General features: G+C 43.6%; 1 protein-coding gene across 3 annotated transcripts in view; it reads left to right on the forward strand.

Annotated features, from left to right (window-relative positions):
- The window catches only part of IFT52 (intraflagellar transport 52), a 46,667-nt gene extending 41,074 nt beyond the window's left edge, over positions 1 to 5,593 (forward strand). For all 3 annotated transcript variants that reach the window (XM_010591691.2, XM_010591692.2, XM_003411718.4), the window contains 3 exons: positions 630 to 738; positions 2,792 to 2,937; positions 5,319 to 5,593. In XM_010591691.2, coding sequence (XP_010589993.1) covers positions 630 to 738; positions 2,792 to 2,937; positions 5,319 to 5,366 — 303 coding nt within the window. In that variant the 3' untranslated portion in view covers positions 5,367 to 5,593. The remainder of the gene's footprint in view (positions 1 to 629; positions 739 to 2,791; positions 2,938 to 5,318) is intronic.
- The last annotated feature ends 11,185 nt before the right edge of the window (positions 5,594 to 16,778 follow it).

The following is a 16,778-nucleotide window of genomic DNA, read 5'->3' on the forward strand; positions in this document are numbered from 1 at the left end:
TTTCATACTAGTGATGTACCGAAGCCAGTTTACCCTGGTTTATAAGAGCTGATTGTTAAATTTTCAGGAATGTTATGAGCCAGGTGGCTTCATCTTGGTAGTTTGAAATTGGCCATGGTAGGAGTGTTTGTAACACAGAAACTGGCAAATGCTACAGATCAGGCCTTTTGTTTTCTTTTGAGGGCTGGTGGTAATAAAACATGTACCAGCACTATTGGGTCACACTGTGAATTCAGACTCCCAAGTTTAGCACCTTCTACACTAATCTACATCTGCCTCCCCAGATAATTTCTGTACCTAAGGAATTCATGATTAAATAAGAAACAAGTTGTATAATCAGATATTACACAAACCTAAGTCCTAAGCTTTGCACCCTTGAGTTAATTGGCATTGATACGTCAGTCCAGTCGGTATAGTGATGTAGTTAGAGCTGGTTCTGCTTGGTTGCTTACAAAGGGCTAGTAGTCTTCTTGGTGTGGGTCTAATGAGAAAGCTGGAGGAGCTGATGGGAGTTCAGGCTGGTTTGTCCCAGGGAAGCCCTGAGTTTGGTCTGTCATTTCCCTTGTCTTCCCTCACTGTCAGTTTTGGCCTTAGATGGCTCTTTTATATAAGATCCTATTTCTTTTTAGGTTTTCCCTCCAAGTTTTAGGGAATTACCACCTCCTCCTCTGGAGCTGTTTGACTTAGACGAGACGTTCTCCTCTGAGAAGGCACGGCTTGCTCAGATTACCAATAAGTGTAAGTTTGGCCAATTTTTCTGTCTATTTGATTTGAAGAGTTTTACCTATTTGTGAACTTATGAACAGGAGTATAAAATTACAACTTTTGTTTATTTCATGTAAATGACGCTGCTTGTTTTTCTTGAGGATACTTAGCTCACTGGGTTAGAGCATGGTGCTGAGCAGAAGCCAAAGATCTCAGCTTTGGTCCCTGGAAATCTTTACTTCTAATCTGTTGAGAGACCATAGGATGAATTCTGAGCACTGCTTGGCCACCTAGCAAATCTGGGGTCATTGGTCATAGAAGGAGTTAAATTAAAAAAATTAGTCAGAGCCAGAAGAATGATAGACTCTGAATTGGAGGGGATCTTACAGAGGGCCGAGGCACCTCACCATGAAGCGTGAATGGGGAAATGAGGCCTCAAGCCACATAACTACATGGTGACTGGTGCTCTTGACTCTTGGCCCAGTGTTCTTCCTGCCGTGCACTGCCTCCAGCACAGCAGATGAACCCGCACACATATAACCAGAGGCCTGACACTAACCATCCACCCTGAGGCAGTGATCCCACTCCTGGGAGTCTGTTCTAAGGAGATGAATGAAGGCACAAAGACAATGACTACATTATTTAATAAAAAATAAAGCTGGAAATAGCCTTAGTGTCCACTAGCAGGGGAATGGTAGTAAATTGTGTCAGAATCAGTTGGATAATATGTAGTCATTATAAGAATCATAAATGAAGAACGCACGATCTCAAACTCCATGCACAGGAGGATCCCAACTAGGTAAACCACCGCTGCATGTGGCCACCAGAATGGACTGTGCAGAAGGGAAAAGAGCTCAGTGTGAAAAACCTTTACTGAATCGATTCTGTGCCAGGCATGGTGGTAGGTGCTGGTTAGCAAGACAATATGGCTAGTCCAGCAGGGTAAGAGGTCTTGTGAAGAACCAGATGCTTTACCCAGCATTCCTAGCAAATTATCCTACAGAAATCCTTGTAGAAATGTTAAAAAAAAAAAAAAGATATTATAGCATGCAAAAAGTTGGAAACAGCCTAATGGTTCATCTGTCAGTTGAGGGGGACTGGTTAAAAAATTATGAAATAAGTATCATTATATATGTGTTAAAAGAAGAACACAGAACATAAGCTTTGACATGGAATGGTGTCCATGATACATTGTTAAATGTTGAAGGCAGCTTACTGAAATATTATTATTTGACTCCCCCCACCCCCCAAAAAAACACATTGCCATCAAGTCGATTGCAACTCATAGCGAACCTGTAGGACAGAATAGAACTGCCCCATAGAGTTTCCAGGGAGCGCCTGGTGGATTCGAACTGCTGACCTTTTGGTTAGTAGCTCTAGCTCTTAACCATTACGCCACCAGGGTTTCCTATTTGATCCCATTTTGACAAAAACTTTTTTTTTTTTTTTTAACACGTGTATAAAAGAGGGTAGGATTTGGTGGGGATGGAGCTAGGTGAGAGACTGTTGCATCTATATGGTTTGAATATCTTACTAAATAACTCGTATTTCTGTTACAGAATACGAGTTTTTTAAAGAATGCAAATCAGAGGGGAGAAAAAAGAAACTGCAGGGTAGTCTAAGAAGACGTAATGACTGTCCATCCTAGATACAGGGCTGCTGGGGGCGGCTTCGCAGAGGTGTGTTAGAATTACCTATACTGTTATTACAATGCTTTAAAAAAAAAAAAGCCCACGTGCTTCTGGTAGTAGTCCTTGTTGCATTCAGAGCACAGTAAATTGATTTCCTACTGGCTGCTCCTGTTCTTTGTAATGTAGGAATGCTGGGTCTGGGAACAGGAAAGCTGACCCAGTTCAGCTTTATTCCCATTAGTAGTGTTAACACTTTTCATTTGTGTCCTGATTTACAAAAATAGCCTATCAGAAGTCTCTAGAGTTTGTCACTGTTTAAGTCCTGTGGTCACATTATCCTAGGAAGAGGTGAGTGATCTTGAGTGACTTGTCAGAGGCTACTTAAAACACAGTAAATCTGTACTTTGGGAAAAGTAGAAGGCAAGGGTTAATCTAACTGCCCCAACTGTGCTTAGGTACTGAAGAAGACCTGGAATTCTATGTCAGGAAATGTGGTGACATTCTTGGAGTGACCAGTAAACTACCAAAGGATCAACAAGATGCCAAACACATCCTTGAGCACATCTTCTTCCAGGTGGTGGAGTTCAAGAAACTGAATCAGGTACACAGCCAAGAAGGCCCACTGCAGCGGTGGTATCATCCGTAAACTGTACTCCTCATGTTTTATGCCATTCGTTCTGCAGCTGCTTAGTGAGCATCTACTGTGTGAACTAACCAGACCATGATCCCTGCCCTTATGGATCTCACTTTCTAGCTGGAGGAGACAGAGTAAACAACAAACAGAGTCTAGAAGTATAATCACATAGTATACTAGAAGGTAATAAGGGCTATGGCATAAAGACAGTAGAGCAGGGCTGAGGGATCAGGTATGCTAAGTGTGGCAGTGATTGGGGAGTTGTACAGAGTGTGGTATTAAAGGGACTGGTCAGGGTAGGCCTCTGTGAAGTTGATAACTGGAGCAAAGACTTGAAGGTGTTGAGGAACTTGGCTATACAGATAGCTGGGGGAGGAGTGTTCCGGACAGAGGGAAGACCCATGCAAATTCCCTAAGGCTGGATGGTCTATGCCTGGAGGGTCTGAGGAGCAGCTGTGATGCCAGTGTGGCTGGAGAAGTGAGCAGAGGATAGAGCGACGGAGCATGAAGTCAGCATCTTATGTTAGAAATCCTCTTTCTCTAGACCAAGGACCAAACCAAAAACCAAACCCATTGCCGTCGAGTCAATTCCAACTCATAGCGACTCTATAGGACAGAGTAGAACTGCCCCATAGAGTTTCCAAGGAGCACCTGGCAGATTCAAACTGCCGACCTCTTGGTTAGCGGCGGTAGCACTTAACCACTACGCCACCAGGGTTTCCGACCAAGGACCAGGAACTTTGAAATTATGCCTGGCATGCCTTCTTTCCATCCCTTTACAGGTTTTCTAAAATTAAATGCCCAGCCAGTGTTGGTAAATGGGCACTCATACACTACTGATGGAAGAATAAATTGGTTCCACTTTTCTGGGGATTTTTTGTAATATTATTCAAAAGCCCTAAAAAATGTATATACTTTTGACTCAGCAATTATAATCCTCAGAATGTGTTTTAACAATATAATCCTAAATGTATGCAGTTTTATCAACCAGGATGCTAGCTACAGCATTGTTTTAAAAGAAAAGTCTTTATCACTGGGGAACTGTACAGAAGAATGTACCTTAAGTAATTTAAGGTACATCTATAACATTACAAATATTTTAGAAGAATATTCAAGGACTTAGGAAGACAATATAGTAAATGGAGGGGGCTATAAAACAGTATATAAAGAGATCCCATTTTTCTTTACAATATGCATGTATGTATTTGCATAGTAAAGAACAAAGATAATCATTCAAACGTGCAGCATGTGCAGTGATTTTTTTTCTCTATTAAAATTTCTATAGTAAATATTGTGTCACTTTGGTAGGAAAAAGTTTTTTGCTTTTATTTATTTATTTTTAACACAAGCAAGCAAAATATAAGCTTAGGATTTTCAAAGCTGAGTGGAAAGACCAGTTAGCATATTATCCTCTGCTGGAAGGGGCTGGCTTTGCTGGGTCCTCATTGGCCAATGTTTACTGTATACCTCTTATGTGCCAGGAATGTTTTTGGGCTACAGCAGTGAACAGGGTGAATGCAGTCTGTGCTCTCTTGGAGCTGTGTCCAGGAGGGCAGACGGAAGTATACAGGCAGTTACAGTGCCCTGAGATAAGTGTCCTGAGGACCTGTTCAGGGGCTGTGGAAACCCAGAGGCGAGGTATTAGTTTGGCTGCTCTGCACTGAAACGTGGAATAGTGGCTTGGGTAGATTCCCACCAGGTCCAACCCTGGTGGCATGGCAGGATAGGCCCCCAAGGCCAGGGTGAGAAGTCTGGTATGGTCCTTGCACCAGTGCCTTCAGCTGTATTTGCTACTGACTTACCATGGGAGATTGTCTATATACTTTTGTGTGTAAGCCTTGGAAAGTCTGTGCATTTTTTGTAGTACTCAGATAAAAAGGTACAAGATTTCTAACTTTGAAAATCTTTATGTAAGTCCTCCCCCCCACCTTTTTTAAATTAAACCTATGATTAAATCTGTACATTTATTATTTAGGAGCCTTGGTGGCTCAGTGGTTTAGAGTTACGGCGAGCTACAAGAGCTATGGCTGCTAACCAAGAGGTCAGCAGTTTGAATCCACCAGCTGCTCCTTGGAAACCCTATGGAGCAATTCTGCTCTGTCCTAGAGGGTTGCTCTGAGTCAGAACCGACTTGACGGCAACTTTTTTGTTGTTGTTGTTGTTATCATGGTTGGTGGTGGTCAAAGCCCTGTCCTGGTAGGAAACACTGAATTCAGTCTTAGAGCCAGAGATCACCTGTGTACTCCAGTTAATGGTGATTCAGAATCTCTAGTCAAAGTCAAAAACACAAGTTCACATCTTAGGCTCTGTATTGAAACCCTAAAATTCTGTCTTATTCCCTCCTCCAGGAACATGACATCGACACAAGCGAAACAGCACTCCAGCGCGACTTCTGAGGGCCACGCCTCTTGGAGCATTTTCTTCCTCCTGATTCTCTCTGTAAACTATTTTTTAATTTTTCCTCAACTCCTTATCAAAATTGTCTGTATACTTTCTTCTATAAGCCTCGGAAGGTCTGTGCATTTTTGTAATGCTCAGATAGGTATACAGTTTCTAACTTTCAAAATCTTTATGTAAGTTCCTTTTTAATTAAACTTACGATTAAATCTACTTTTCTAATTCATGAGAGTCTTTCATTGAAGTATTTTCTTTCAACACTAGCTCTGGATTTGAGTTTCTTTCATCAAAGACATAAATAATTCTCAATCCTGGTGTCAGCACTGCACAGCTTTTGGTATTGTTAAAAAGGATGTCATGGGAATGCACAGCAATAGACTGGGGTACACTGGGAATCAACTTTGGGGAACCCTGAGAGCCACTGAAGATGTGTAAGGGATGTAGCACAATGTGAAGAGTTCAGCAGGTGGGTTCTGTAAGTATGGGAATGATGGAAGGAGGCCATTTAGGGGGAGAGAGGGATGTAACTCCATGAGGAAGTAATGAGGATGTGGACTAAGGTGCTGTTGTAGGAGTGGTAGCATTTTGAAACAGGTCTGGTCTGGGGTTAAGGTCATATTGGCAAGACTTCCAGCCTGGCTGCTTAGGGGAGCGGTGAAGCTGTTGCAGGCAGGGGCCTTCCAGAAGGTAAGCTGTTTGGGAGGTAAGAGTCCAATTATGCATTTGTTTGAGACAAAGACAATTCATACTAGTTGAAATAATTGGAAATGCCTGAGGATTAAAAAAGATGTCAGGTCTCAAGATCTGAGTTTTTCACATGGAGTTAACTGAAGCCATGAGAATAGTTTGTCAAGGAGTAACACTTAAAACCTTAGGAAGAAAGGCTCATGTTAAATCCTGAACTTCAAATGATTTATTCACCTTAAAGCTCTGTTCGTAGGCTTCCATTCTCTCACACACTCAAGCCCTATCCAGAGTCACTGGCCAGGCCAGAGTGTTGGGGGAAGAAGGAGGCCCCTTTGCTCAGGGGGCAGTCTGGGGGTCAGATGAGAGACGAACGGCTATAGAACTGAACTTTGGGGAATACTGTGGAACACTGTACTGTCCAAAATGGATTCAATAATTCTCTTTCAACCCACATGCTCTTCTCTTACAATGTGAGTTTGATGCTCCTCCCATTGAGAGTTGGGGTCTGTATTCTCTCCCCCAGAATCAGTGTGATACCGTGTAGCTTCTAAGGCTAGATCACAAAAGGCTTACAGCTTTTATCTGGTTCTCTGGGGACACTCACCGTTATAGACATAAACCTCCACATAAGAGTCCAAGGCCATGTGGAGACGCCATGTGTAGGTGTTCTCGCCAATGGCTATAGGTCCCAACATACACCAACACCACCCACCAAACATTCATGCCCCCAGCCACAAAGCTGTCCCATCCTTTGAGTGAGTTCAGCGAGGCCTAGACATAAAGGAGCAGAGACAAGCTATCCCTGCTGCATCCTTTCTGAGTTCCTGACACAGACTCCACAAACATAATAATTTGTTATGCAACAATAACTAGAATACCCACAATCTTAGAAGGAGCTTTTTGGATCTGTATGAATCTAGTTTAACATCACTTTCCAAAGGGGAAACAGACCTAGAGGCAGAGAAGCACTGACAGCCTGCCTGCTAACCCAGAACTTCTCCCACTACTCTCTCCTGACTGGAGAAGGTACATTGTAGGAGGCAAGGCCTGTCCCACCACAGAGGGCAGCTGGCTTTTCCCCATAACCCATGGAGGCAAGGATGTATTTTTCTTTCCAACTTCTTAACAAAAATTTCGAAGCACACAGAAGAGTTGAAAGAATACTGGAATAAACACCAGGGTACTACCTACTTTTAGCAGTTGTTAACATATTGTCATATATGCTTTATGTACGGGTTTGATTTTGTTAATGTTTGAAATTACATTGTAGCCATAACATTCACCCTTAAATACTTTATTAAATAACCATACTATCATCGTTACTCCTAATAATACCTAATATTTATTGTAAATCAGATGTCCCCAAAGTGTTTTTACAAATTTTTTTTCTAAGCCAGGATCCAATCAAGGTCCACACAGTGCATTTGATTGCTTTTTTTTTTTTTTAGTTTCTTAATCCACAACAGTCCCCCTACTTTGTTTTTTTCTTTTTTTAAGTGAAGTTGACTTTTTGAAGAGCCCAAATGAGGCATATTGCAGAGTATCTCACATTCTGGATTGATCAGATTGTTCCATCATGATGTCTATTGTTCCTTTATCTCCTTTACTTCCTGTAAATTGGACGTTAGGTCTAAGGCTTGACTAGCTTTTTGGCAAGAATATTTCATTGGTGATGCTCTGTATGTCAGATTGGCCCTCTACTAGTGAAATTAAGTTTAATTGCTTGGTTAAGGTGGTGAATAGGAGTGTTTTTAAATTCAAACATAAGGTAAAAGAATGCCTCTTTATCCTAGTTGCTCTTCATGTAAGTGCACAAACTTTTTCTGGCACCTAAGCCACTTGAGATGAAGTTAACAGACTTAAGTGTGTTTCAATGCCACTTTCTAAAAAAAAAAATTAAAAGGTCATAGTACCGGTCCCAGCAGGTAAATGCACAAAAAATAACCCTGAGAGGATTTTATTTGTAGGGTGCAAATAAGTCTCTGGTTAGAGAAACTTTAGATACTGTCAAAATGAAGAGGAGGTAACAGACAGTGGGAAGGGCAGGAACCTCTCTTCTCACCCAAAACAGGGAGGAATACGTGGCATTTAATGATTCAATGATCTACTGTGGTTCTTGCTAAATTAGTTCCCATTTATAGAACTAAATATTAGGTTTTCAAACCTTTATTCCCTAAAACGCCCTGGGGCTCTACATATGCCCTTACTAAAATTTATTTATTTATTTTTTAGCTCGGTAATACTTGAGCACGTAACTAAAGGATGCTGAGGGACGAGTCCCACCCCTTTCAGCCATCAGTTCCCTTCTACGCAACCAATGTTAACAATTTCCTCCTGTCTTAAAGAGATAAGAAAATATATTTAAACCAAAAAGAATAATAAATCTCGCTTATGCGCTACATACCAACTTTTAACATAAGCCTACTAATAATGTATTACACTACAGCTGTCTTCCTGCAGCTCACAATCTAATGGGGAAGAGAGATTAACCTAAGAGTCGCGAACGGTGGCAAATAACATGAAAGAAACTTGCAGCGTTAGGAGCTTGTCCAGGGCCTCTCTGATTCACCACAATAGACAGTCCGGCGGTTTGACGGAGGAGGTCAACAGGGCTCAAGACTCGGGGAGCCTGCTGACCGCGAACACCGTGAGCGACGTGAAGTCGGAAACGGACGATGTTATTCCTCCTTGCTTCCTCTCATCCGGTCCTCCGCGGCTCCAAGGGCGCGGGGCTGGCCTGAGCGGAGAGCCAAGCGGCAGCGCAGAGCCCGAGCCCCGGAGCCCAGGGCCAGGAGCCCATCCCGACACCGAGCGCAGGCGCCATCTCATGACGTCAGGCGCGCTGCGCTTTCGTCAGCAGGCGCGACTCCCGCGATGCCTTGCACGGCGCCGGAGCCAGAGCGCGGGCTTTTAACTAGGAGCTCTTCGCGCCGGGGCGCAGGCGAGTGGGTGCTGTCCCTGAGAGTGCGGAGAGGCGGCCCAGGAGAGTTGGGACCTGCAGTTAGACAGCTTGGGACGTTTGGCCTCCATTTACACGCGAGGCGCCTGCAAACAAGTCGTGTCACTTGCCCGGGGTCCCCCAGAGGGCAGGGACAGACTGCCAGCTTGACTTAGGTTGGCTGGCCCTCTACCTTCAGAGAAGAGTGAGGATTCCGTTAAGTGCAGCCGAGGGTCTTTGCTGTGCAGTTTATTTCCACTGGCCTCTGAACTAGGCCTTGACGTCCACGAGGCGGTTCCCTCTCTGACTGCCCAGACCGCGCACCCTGCGAGTCCTTCCCTGCTTGCTTGCTGAACTGAACGTGACCATGTTAAAGAAAAAGAACTAAGTGTTTGCGAAAGTTGATATGCCAGAAGGCGCAAGGTAGAGGTCAGGGGTAGGGGTTGGACTTGGTGTGTGTATAAAGCAGCCCAGGTCTCCACACTCCTCTCTGGACCTCATCTGACTCATCAAGAAGGCAAGGGATTTGGGTTAGATAATTCCTAAGAGTTCAGTTCTCACTTTCCAATTACATCAGTGAGGGTACAACTCCAGCTGGCACAGCAGGGTTGATTGTTCTGAATTTTGGTCAATGGCCCCACATTTCTCCCAGTGATTCAGGAGGAACCCCTAGAGGCATGCAAACTGAACATAGCCATCACCTCCCAAAACTTCCTTGTGTCCATTTGTAATCCCTTTCCTCCCCCACAACCATTGTAATTTTAGAGCGGCTTCTGTCACTGTAGACTGATTTACAACGCCTAGAATTTTATATAAATGGAAATCCAGATTCCTGGATTTCATGAAGGTGGGACCCATCCAGACCATTGCCCTGAGGTGATCTTTTGACCCTTGAGCCTCTTCTATTGTAGGAGAAAAAAACACCACAAAGTTTAGTAAAGCAAAAAGAAAGTTTTATTTGGCATATATTCAAAAAGGCAAATGTGGGAGGTGGACAAGCACACTGCCAGAGCTAATGTCTGCCCGAATCCAAGGAAGGTTACAGAATCATCAGTATATATTATCGCAAAAATGGGTAGAATCACTGAAAGCTTCACCTTCTCACAGATTGGCTAGAAACTGTGACCTTAAATTTTTTATTGCCTTTTTAACAATAATTGGTATAGCTTTCAGTAACTGACAATCAGGAGGGCCTTTATTGGTCCAACAAACTTCTATTTACTAAATGTTAATAGAAAAAGATAAGAGTGGAAAGAAAATCATTCCTGTTGTTTGATTGGCTTTACATGAAAAGTTCCCTAAAATATATTTTTTTCTTCCCTAAAAGATAATTTCTGAGACTGTCCCACCTATTGTCTTTATCTCTGTGTCCTTGTGAGTCCTTGTGGACCCAGCTTCAGCTGGGTTACGTTCTCTGCGCTCAAGGACAGGGAATAATGATTCCAATATTATTTTCTAAATATCCCTTTTAAGTCCAGCAATAGTCTTATTAATTAGTAAAGACCATTTTGACTTGGGCATTGTGCTCTTCTGAAGAATTATCTGTATGCAGTCAGTTTTGAGAAGCAAATTCCGGGGTTGGGCTGGCAGCTGTGTTTTAGAGTAAATGGTTATGAAAATACTTTTCAGGCCTATTTCCATGACAATGGTAATACGGTGGGGTATAAGAGTCTTTAGACTTTCTCTTATCTTTGGGACACTTTAGTCTGAAGTGTGTGCCGATTTGCAAAGGTGGTTAAAAGCTCAGCTGCTAAATGGAAAGGTCTTCAGTTCGAATCCACAAGCCACTCCCTGGAAACCCTATGAGGTGGTTCTACTCTATCCTATAAGTTCGCTGTGAGTAGGAATCGACTAGATAGCAGTGGTTTGGTTTTTGCTTTTTTTGGATATGAAAGAAACTTCAAATCAATTTATATTACTGGTTTAATATGATTTTTGTTTTAACACAATATGTACTCTTTGGCTTCCTTCACTCAGCATAATTATTTTGAGATTGGTTTATATCAATAACTTGCTCCATTTTATTGCTGAGTAGTATTTCATTGTATGAATTACACTAGTTTGTTCAATCACCTGTTGAACATTTGAGTTGTTTCCAGTTTTGGTCTATTACAAATAAAGCTATGTAAACATCTTTGTGAAGGTACATTCTTTCATTTCTCTTGGATAAATATTTAGGAGGTGAATGGCTGGGTCATATAGTAGGTGTATTTTTTTTTTTAAGAAATTGCTAAATTGTTTTCTAAAGTGGTTTTTGAAAAGTAGCTAAACTGTTTTCAAAGTGGTTGCACAATTATACATCCCACCAGAAGTATTTGAGAATTCTAATTGCTTCCCATTTTCAATGACTTTTAATATGATTATTCTTTTTAATTTTAGTCATTCTAATAGGTATGTAAGGAGCTCTGGTTGCACAGTGGTTAAGCACTCGGCTGCTAACCAAAAGGGGATTCAAACTCACCAGCTCCTTCACAGGAGAAAGATGTGGCAGTCTGCTTCCCTGAAGACTGAAAAAACTACTGCTGTCAAGTCAATTCATAGCAATCCTATAGGACAGAGTAGAACCGTCCCATAGGGTTTCCACGGGATGGGAAAGCAGACAATCACATCTTTCTCCCGTGGAGCAGCTGGTGGGGCACTTTAACCACTGCTGCACCCTAAAGATTTACAGCCTTGGAAACCCTGCGGGGCAGTTCTACCCTGTCCTAGAGGGTCATACTCTGAGGCGGGAACAACTCAAGGGCAATGGGTGGTAGGTATGTAGATCTCATTGTGGTTTAATTTGCATTTCCCTAATGATTAATGATATTGAACACCTTTGCCTGTTTTTGCCACTGGATATATTTTAAAGGTACAGTTTGAGGGTAGAGGGAATAGAATTTGCAGATCAGATTAAGTGGTGTAAGAAGAAACATCAAGAATGACCTCAGCTTCTTCCCAGTCCCTAAATACTTCCTAATCTTCCTTGTCCCTTCTCCCTGAAGTGCCATTCTCCAGGTTGTCAAATTCCTAAGTTATCCAGCTCTGAAGAACCTTTAGTGACCCCCCTTGGGTGGGTACCCATAGCTCCTGCAGTTTATCCTCACCTTTATTGAGCTAATTTTCTGCTTACACCTTGTCTCCTTTACTAGCTGGTGAACTTCTGGAAAGTATGGGCGGTTGGATTTGCTCAGTATGCCCAGCCCCCAGCTGCAGCCCAGCCTCAACCATTTTAGCATATTTTTACAAACTATTCTCCAAGTTTACATTTCAATTGTGGGTGCTTAGTGTTTTAAGTGTTCAGCTACCGACCTACTAGCTGTGTGATCCTCACAACTTAATATCATCATGCCTCAGTTTTCTTTAAAATGGGGAAAAAAATGAAAAAATAAGTAGTGTTTTGGAAACCCTGGTTGCCTAATGGTTAAGAGCTACAGCTGCTAACTAAAAGGTTGGCAGTTCGAATCCACGAGATGCTGCTTGGAAACCCTATGGGGCAGTTCTACTCTCTGTCCCTTAGAGTTGCTATGAGTTGGAATCGACTCATCGGCAACAGGTTAATGGGTAATGGTACCTGCCTCACGTTGTGGTGAAGATTAAATGCAAAATGGATGTAAAACTCTTAGTGTGGTGACTGGCAGACTCATGGAGTGTCCCCCAGTAAAATGAGGTATTATTTTATGACCTGAATACTTTATTGGTCCTTTTCTCAAACTCAAATGTAAGTGCTTTTCAAATAGTTATTCACATAAACCTCAATCTTTTCATAAGTAAATGGGGGCATTTTCTCCCTAGAGCTCTGATTCCTTGAATCAGGTAATTGAATTGCTTTCCTTCCTTTGGAATCCACTCTTTTGTACAAAGTGCCACATTTCCTGTCCTGGTCCTTGGCGTCTCATGCCAGTGCCCACTTGGCTTCTGTGAGTCCATCCACTATACTGATCCCCCAAGGTGGAGGGTGTAATGGTTAAGGTTGTGTGTCAACCTGGCTAGACCATGATTCTCAGTGGTTTGGCAGTTATGTAATGATGTAGTTATCCTCCATTTTGTGATATAATGTAATTATCTTCCTGATGTGATCTGATGTGATCGGCCAGTGAGTTGTAAGGGAAGTTTCTTTGGGGGTGTGGCCTGCATCCTGGAGAAGGTCACCGGCTTTTGCTTCACTTTGGGTCCTGCATCTGGCACATCATCATCTGACCTCTGGTTCTTGGGACTTGAGCCGGTGGCCTGCTGTATTGCCTGCCAACCTTAGGATTCATCAGCCTCTGCAGCCCCTGAGCCAGCAGTCTGCTACCTGATCTGCTGATCTTGGGTTCCTCAGCCCCTGCAGCTACGTGAGTCTGTAGAAGCCTCCAATCTGACGCCTGACCCACGGACTTGGGACTTTCCAGCCTCTACAACTGCATAAGCCATTTCCTTGAGATAAATCTCTCTTTCTCTCTCTCTACATATATGTATATACATACATACATACATATATACTTCACTAGTTTGCTTCTCTAGAGAACCCAGCCTAAGACAGGGGGTTCAGAAGTATCCTGAAAATCATGCCTTTGTTTCAAAATCTCTCCTGATGTCCCATATCTTACAAGATACAGTTCAAACTCTACCATTCTAAATCCTCTCAGTTCTGGCCTGTGTCTTCCCAACTCTCCAGCCCAAATGTTAGCTTGATAACATTTCATTCATTCATTTTCTTGAAAATGTGTAAAACTCCTTTCTTGAGTACCTGCCAGGGGCCAAGCATTATGGTAAAGATCTGAAACTAAAAATACGAATGCGTGTTGCCCCTGTTCAAGACAGCAATAAAATTATGGGCGGAGGAAGTGCGATGGGTGGACAAAGATGAGAGTGCTTAGTAGTAGAGAGGGGATGAACCCAGGCTGAAGGGCCATGTGATACCACTTATCATTTACTTGTTATCAATCAGTGTTTATTTTGTGTACTGCCTGGTGCTGGGCCTGAGCATTTAAAAGTACATTTAATCCTTGACTTCCCAACGTGGGCAAGCTCTGGGTCTGGAGCCCAGGGTGGGGCAGATTGAGCCTCCAGGGGCACTGGGGAAAGATCAAATGGCTGAAGGCTCCCTGTCCAATAAGGGACTGTCCAGGAAAAGTTGCAGTCTGTTATCAGTCTGTTATCAGTCCCTGGCCCAGCCACCACTCCCAGGTGTGGCTGCACCCAGAACACTGGGAGTCCTCTCTCCAGGGAGTGTCTGTTGGTACAATGATAACTGGAGAGGACAGACTTGTGGAGATCACCAGATTCCATCTGGCATCAGGTGATCTCTCTGCTGCCTGACTCCCAGCACTGACTGCAGGCTCTTCAGCTCCTATGTACTAGTCAAGTGGCCCCAATTGCTTGTTCCAGGTTGACTCTGCAACTGCTCCCTGCCTCTTGCCTTGGGCAAATACCTTGTGGGAGCTGTCAGGTCCTGGCCCTCCCTGTCCATGTGAGAATGTGTGCTGTGTGCAAAAGGGCTTCCTGGACCTCAAAGGACAAGTGTGAGGGTAGCTGAAAAATCCTATTAATAATAATAACAGAAGTAACATACCAAAACCGCCACCATCCAGTTGATTCTAAGTCAATAGTGACCCTATAGGACAGAGTAGAACTGCCTTATAGGGCTTCCAAGGAACGGCTGGTAGATTTGAACTGCTGACCTTTTGGTTAGTAGCTGTAGCCCTTAACCACTGCACTACCAGGGCTCCAGAAGTAACACAAACAAACAAACAAACAAAACCCAGTTGCCTTCGAGTGGATTCCGACTCATAGTGACCCTATAGGACAGAGTAGGACTGTCCCATACAGCTTCCAAGGAGTACCTGGTGGGTTCAAACTACTGACCTTTTGGTTAGCAGCTATGGCTCTTAGCCATTATGCCACCAGGGTTTCCAGAAGTAACAGTACTTATTATATGTCAAGGACTGTTCTCAGTGATTTATGCATATTCATTTATTTAATCCTATAATAACCCTACAAAGTAGGTACCAGTGTAGTGATTAAGAGCATAGACTCTAGAGCTACATAGCCTATGTTTGAATCTCTGCTCTTCCATTTGCTAGCTGTGTGACCTTCAGGAAGTTTGTGCCTCAGTTTCCCCATATTCCAAAAGGTGACGATATTAATATTTACCTCATAGAGTTGTAATGATTAAATGAGTTAATATTTACAAAGCACACAGAACACTAGGTGGTACATCCTATAGAACTATCTAAATTTTTTGATAAATCCTGTTTTTATAGATGAGGAAACAGAGGCACAGAAGAGTTAAGTAATTTGGTAAATACACCTAGTAAGTAGTAGAGCTCCAGGAACTGGTAGAGGGCCTGCAAAAAAAGAGGAAGACTCCCAATGAGATGGATTGACACAGTGACTGCAACAGTGGGCTCAAGCATAACAACAATTGGGAGGATGGCACAGGCCTGGGCAGTGTTTCCTTCTGTTGTACATGGGGTCGCTATGAGTCGGAGCTGACTCAATGGCACCTAACAACGAGAAGCAGTGGAGCTGGGATTCAAACCTTAGGCAGTCTAGCTGCAGAGCTTACGCTCATAAATATCACGGTGTAGCAATGAAGAGGGGATACCCAAATAAATTACTTTATGAATTAAGTACTATGAAAGCTTCTAGTACTTAATATGTTTGGAAACCCTGGTGGCGTAGTGGTTAAGTGCTATGGCTGCTACCCAAAAGGTCATCAGTTCGAGTCCACCAGGTACTCCTTGGAAACTCTACGGGGCAGTTCTACTCAGTTCTATAGGGTCACTATGAATCGGAATCGACTCGCCGGGAACGGGTTTGGTTTTTGGTTTTAGTACTTAACATCCTTCTGCTGTGGTAAATGAAGTTTGCATCGGTTGGCTAGACTGTCCCCAGGTGGCCAGCAGTTTCTGGATGTGGGATCTGTGGCATAAGTAGGGACTGAGGCTGGGACTCAGCCAGGTCTCCCCAAGCTCCTGCCTCATAGTTGTTTCACCTTCATCTCAGCACATCTCCCAGGAAGCCCAGTGTGGGCATGATAAGAAGTTGGTTCTTGGTAAGCGTCAACTTAAAATGGAAAATTCTTGCTAAGCCTCTCGGAGTTTAAGCACTTCGTAAATAGAATTCAACTCAACAGACATACCTGGGACCTCCTATGCTAGGCCTTGTCTGGGCTCTGGAGATACTGGGGTGGATTCAGAGGCCTTTTGGACTCCAAGATGCTCAAAGTTTAAAGGAGGAAATGCACAAGTCAACAGCTGGTTATGGACAGCCGACTTCAAGGATAAGTAAGAATTAGGTGGGAGGGGTAATAGTGCAAGCAAAGGCAAGGAGGCAGGAAACTTCTTTCAGCGGGGGTGGGGTGGGGTGGGTGATGATTCAGGCAGAGGCTATGAGCCTGATTGTGTAGGAAGGAATTTATCCCGAGGGAGAGAAGAAAGGGTCTTAAGTTCAGGAGAGACTAAGTGAAGTTTGTATTTCAGAAGTGTCACTCGGGCCGCCAATTCGAGGCTGCAGAGAAAGCAGGAAGGTACAGGTAGGATTAAGGGGGCCATTTTAGGGCGGGGCTGTAGCGACCCGGAGAAGCGAGGCTTCGACTAGCCCTGGGGTTTTTGCACAGGTGGTTTTCCCAGCCTGGCTTTTCCATCCTTGCCCCTCACTCCTTTTTGACAGTCCTTGCTTTGTGGGCCGTCCCAGACCAATACTTGACTTGAACCCGCTCAGTCATATGGTGCTCACAAGTCCCATCTCCTAAGTCGCCACCGCGGCCCCTGTCATCATGGAACCTCTGGGCCTGTGCAGCGCCAGCCCCGCCCCCTCT

This window comes from Loxodonta africana, chromosome 24, assembly GCF_030014295.1.
Source record: "Loxodonta africana isolate mLoxAfr1 chromosome 24, mLoxAfr1.hap2, whole genome shotgun sequence".
Taxonomy (NCBI): Eukaryota; Metazoa; Chordata; class Mammalia; order Proboscidea; family Elephantidae; genus Loxodonta; species Loxodonta africana.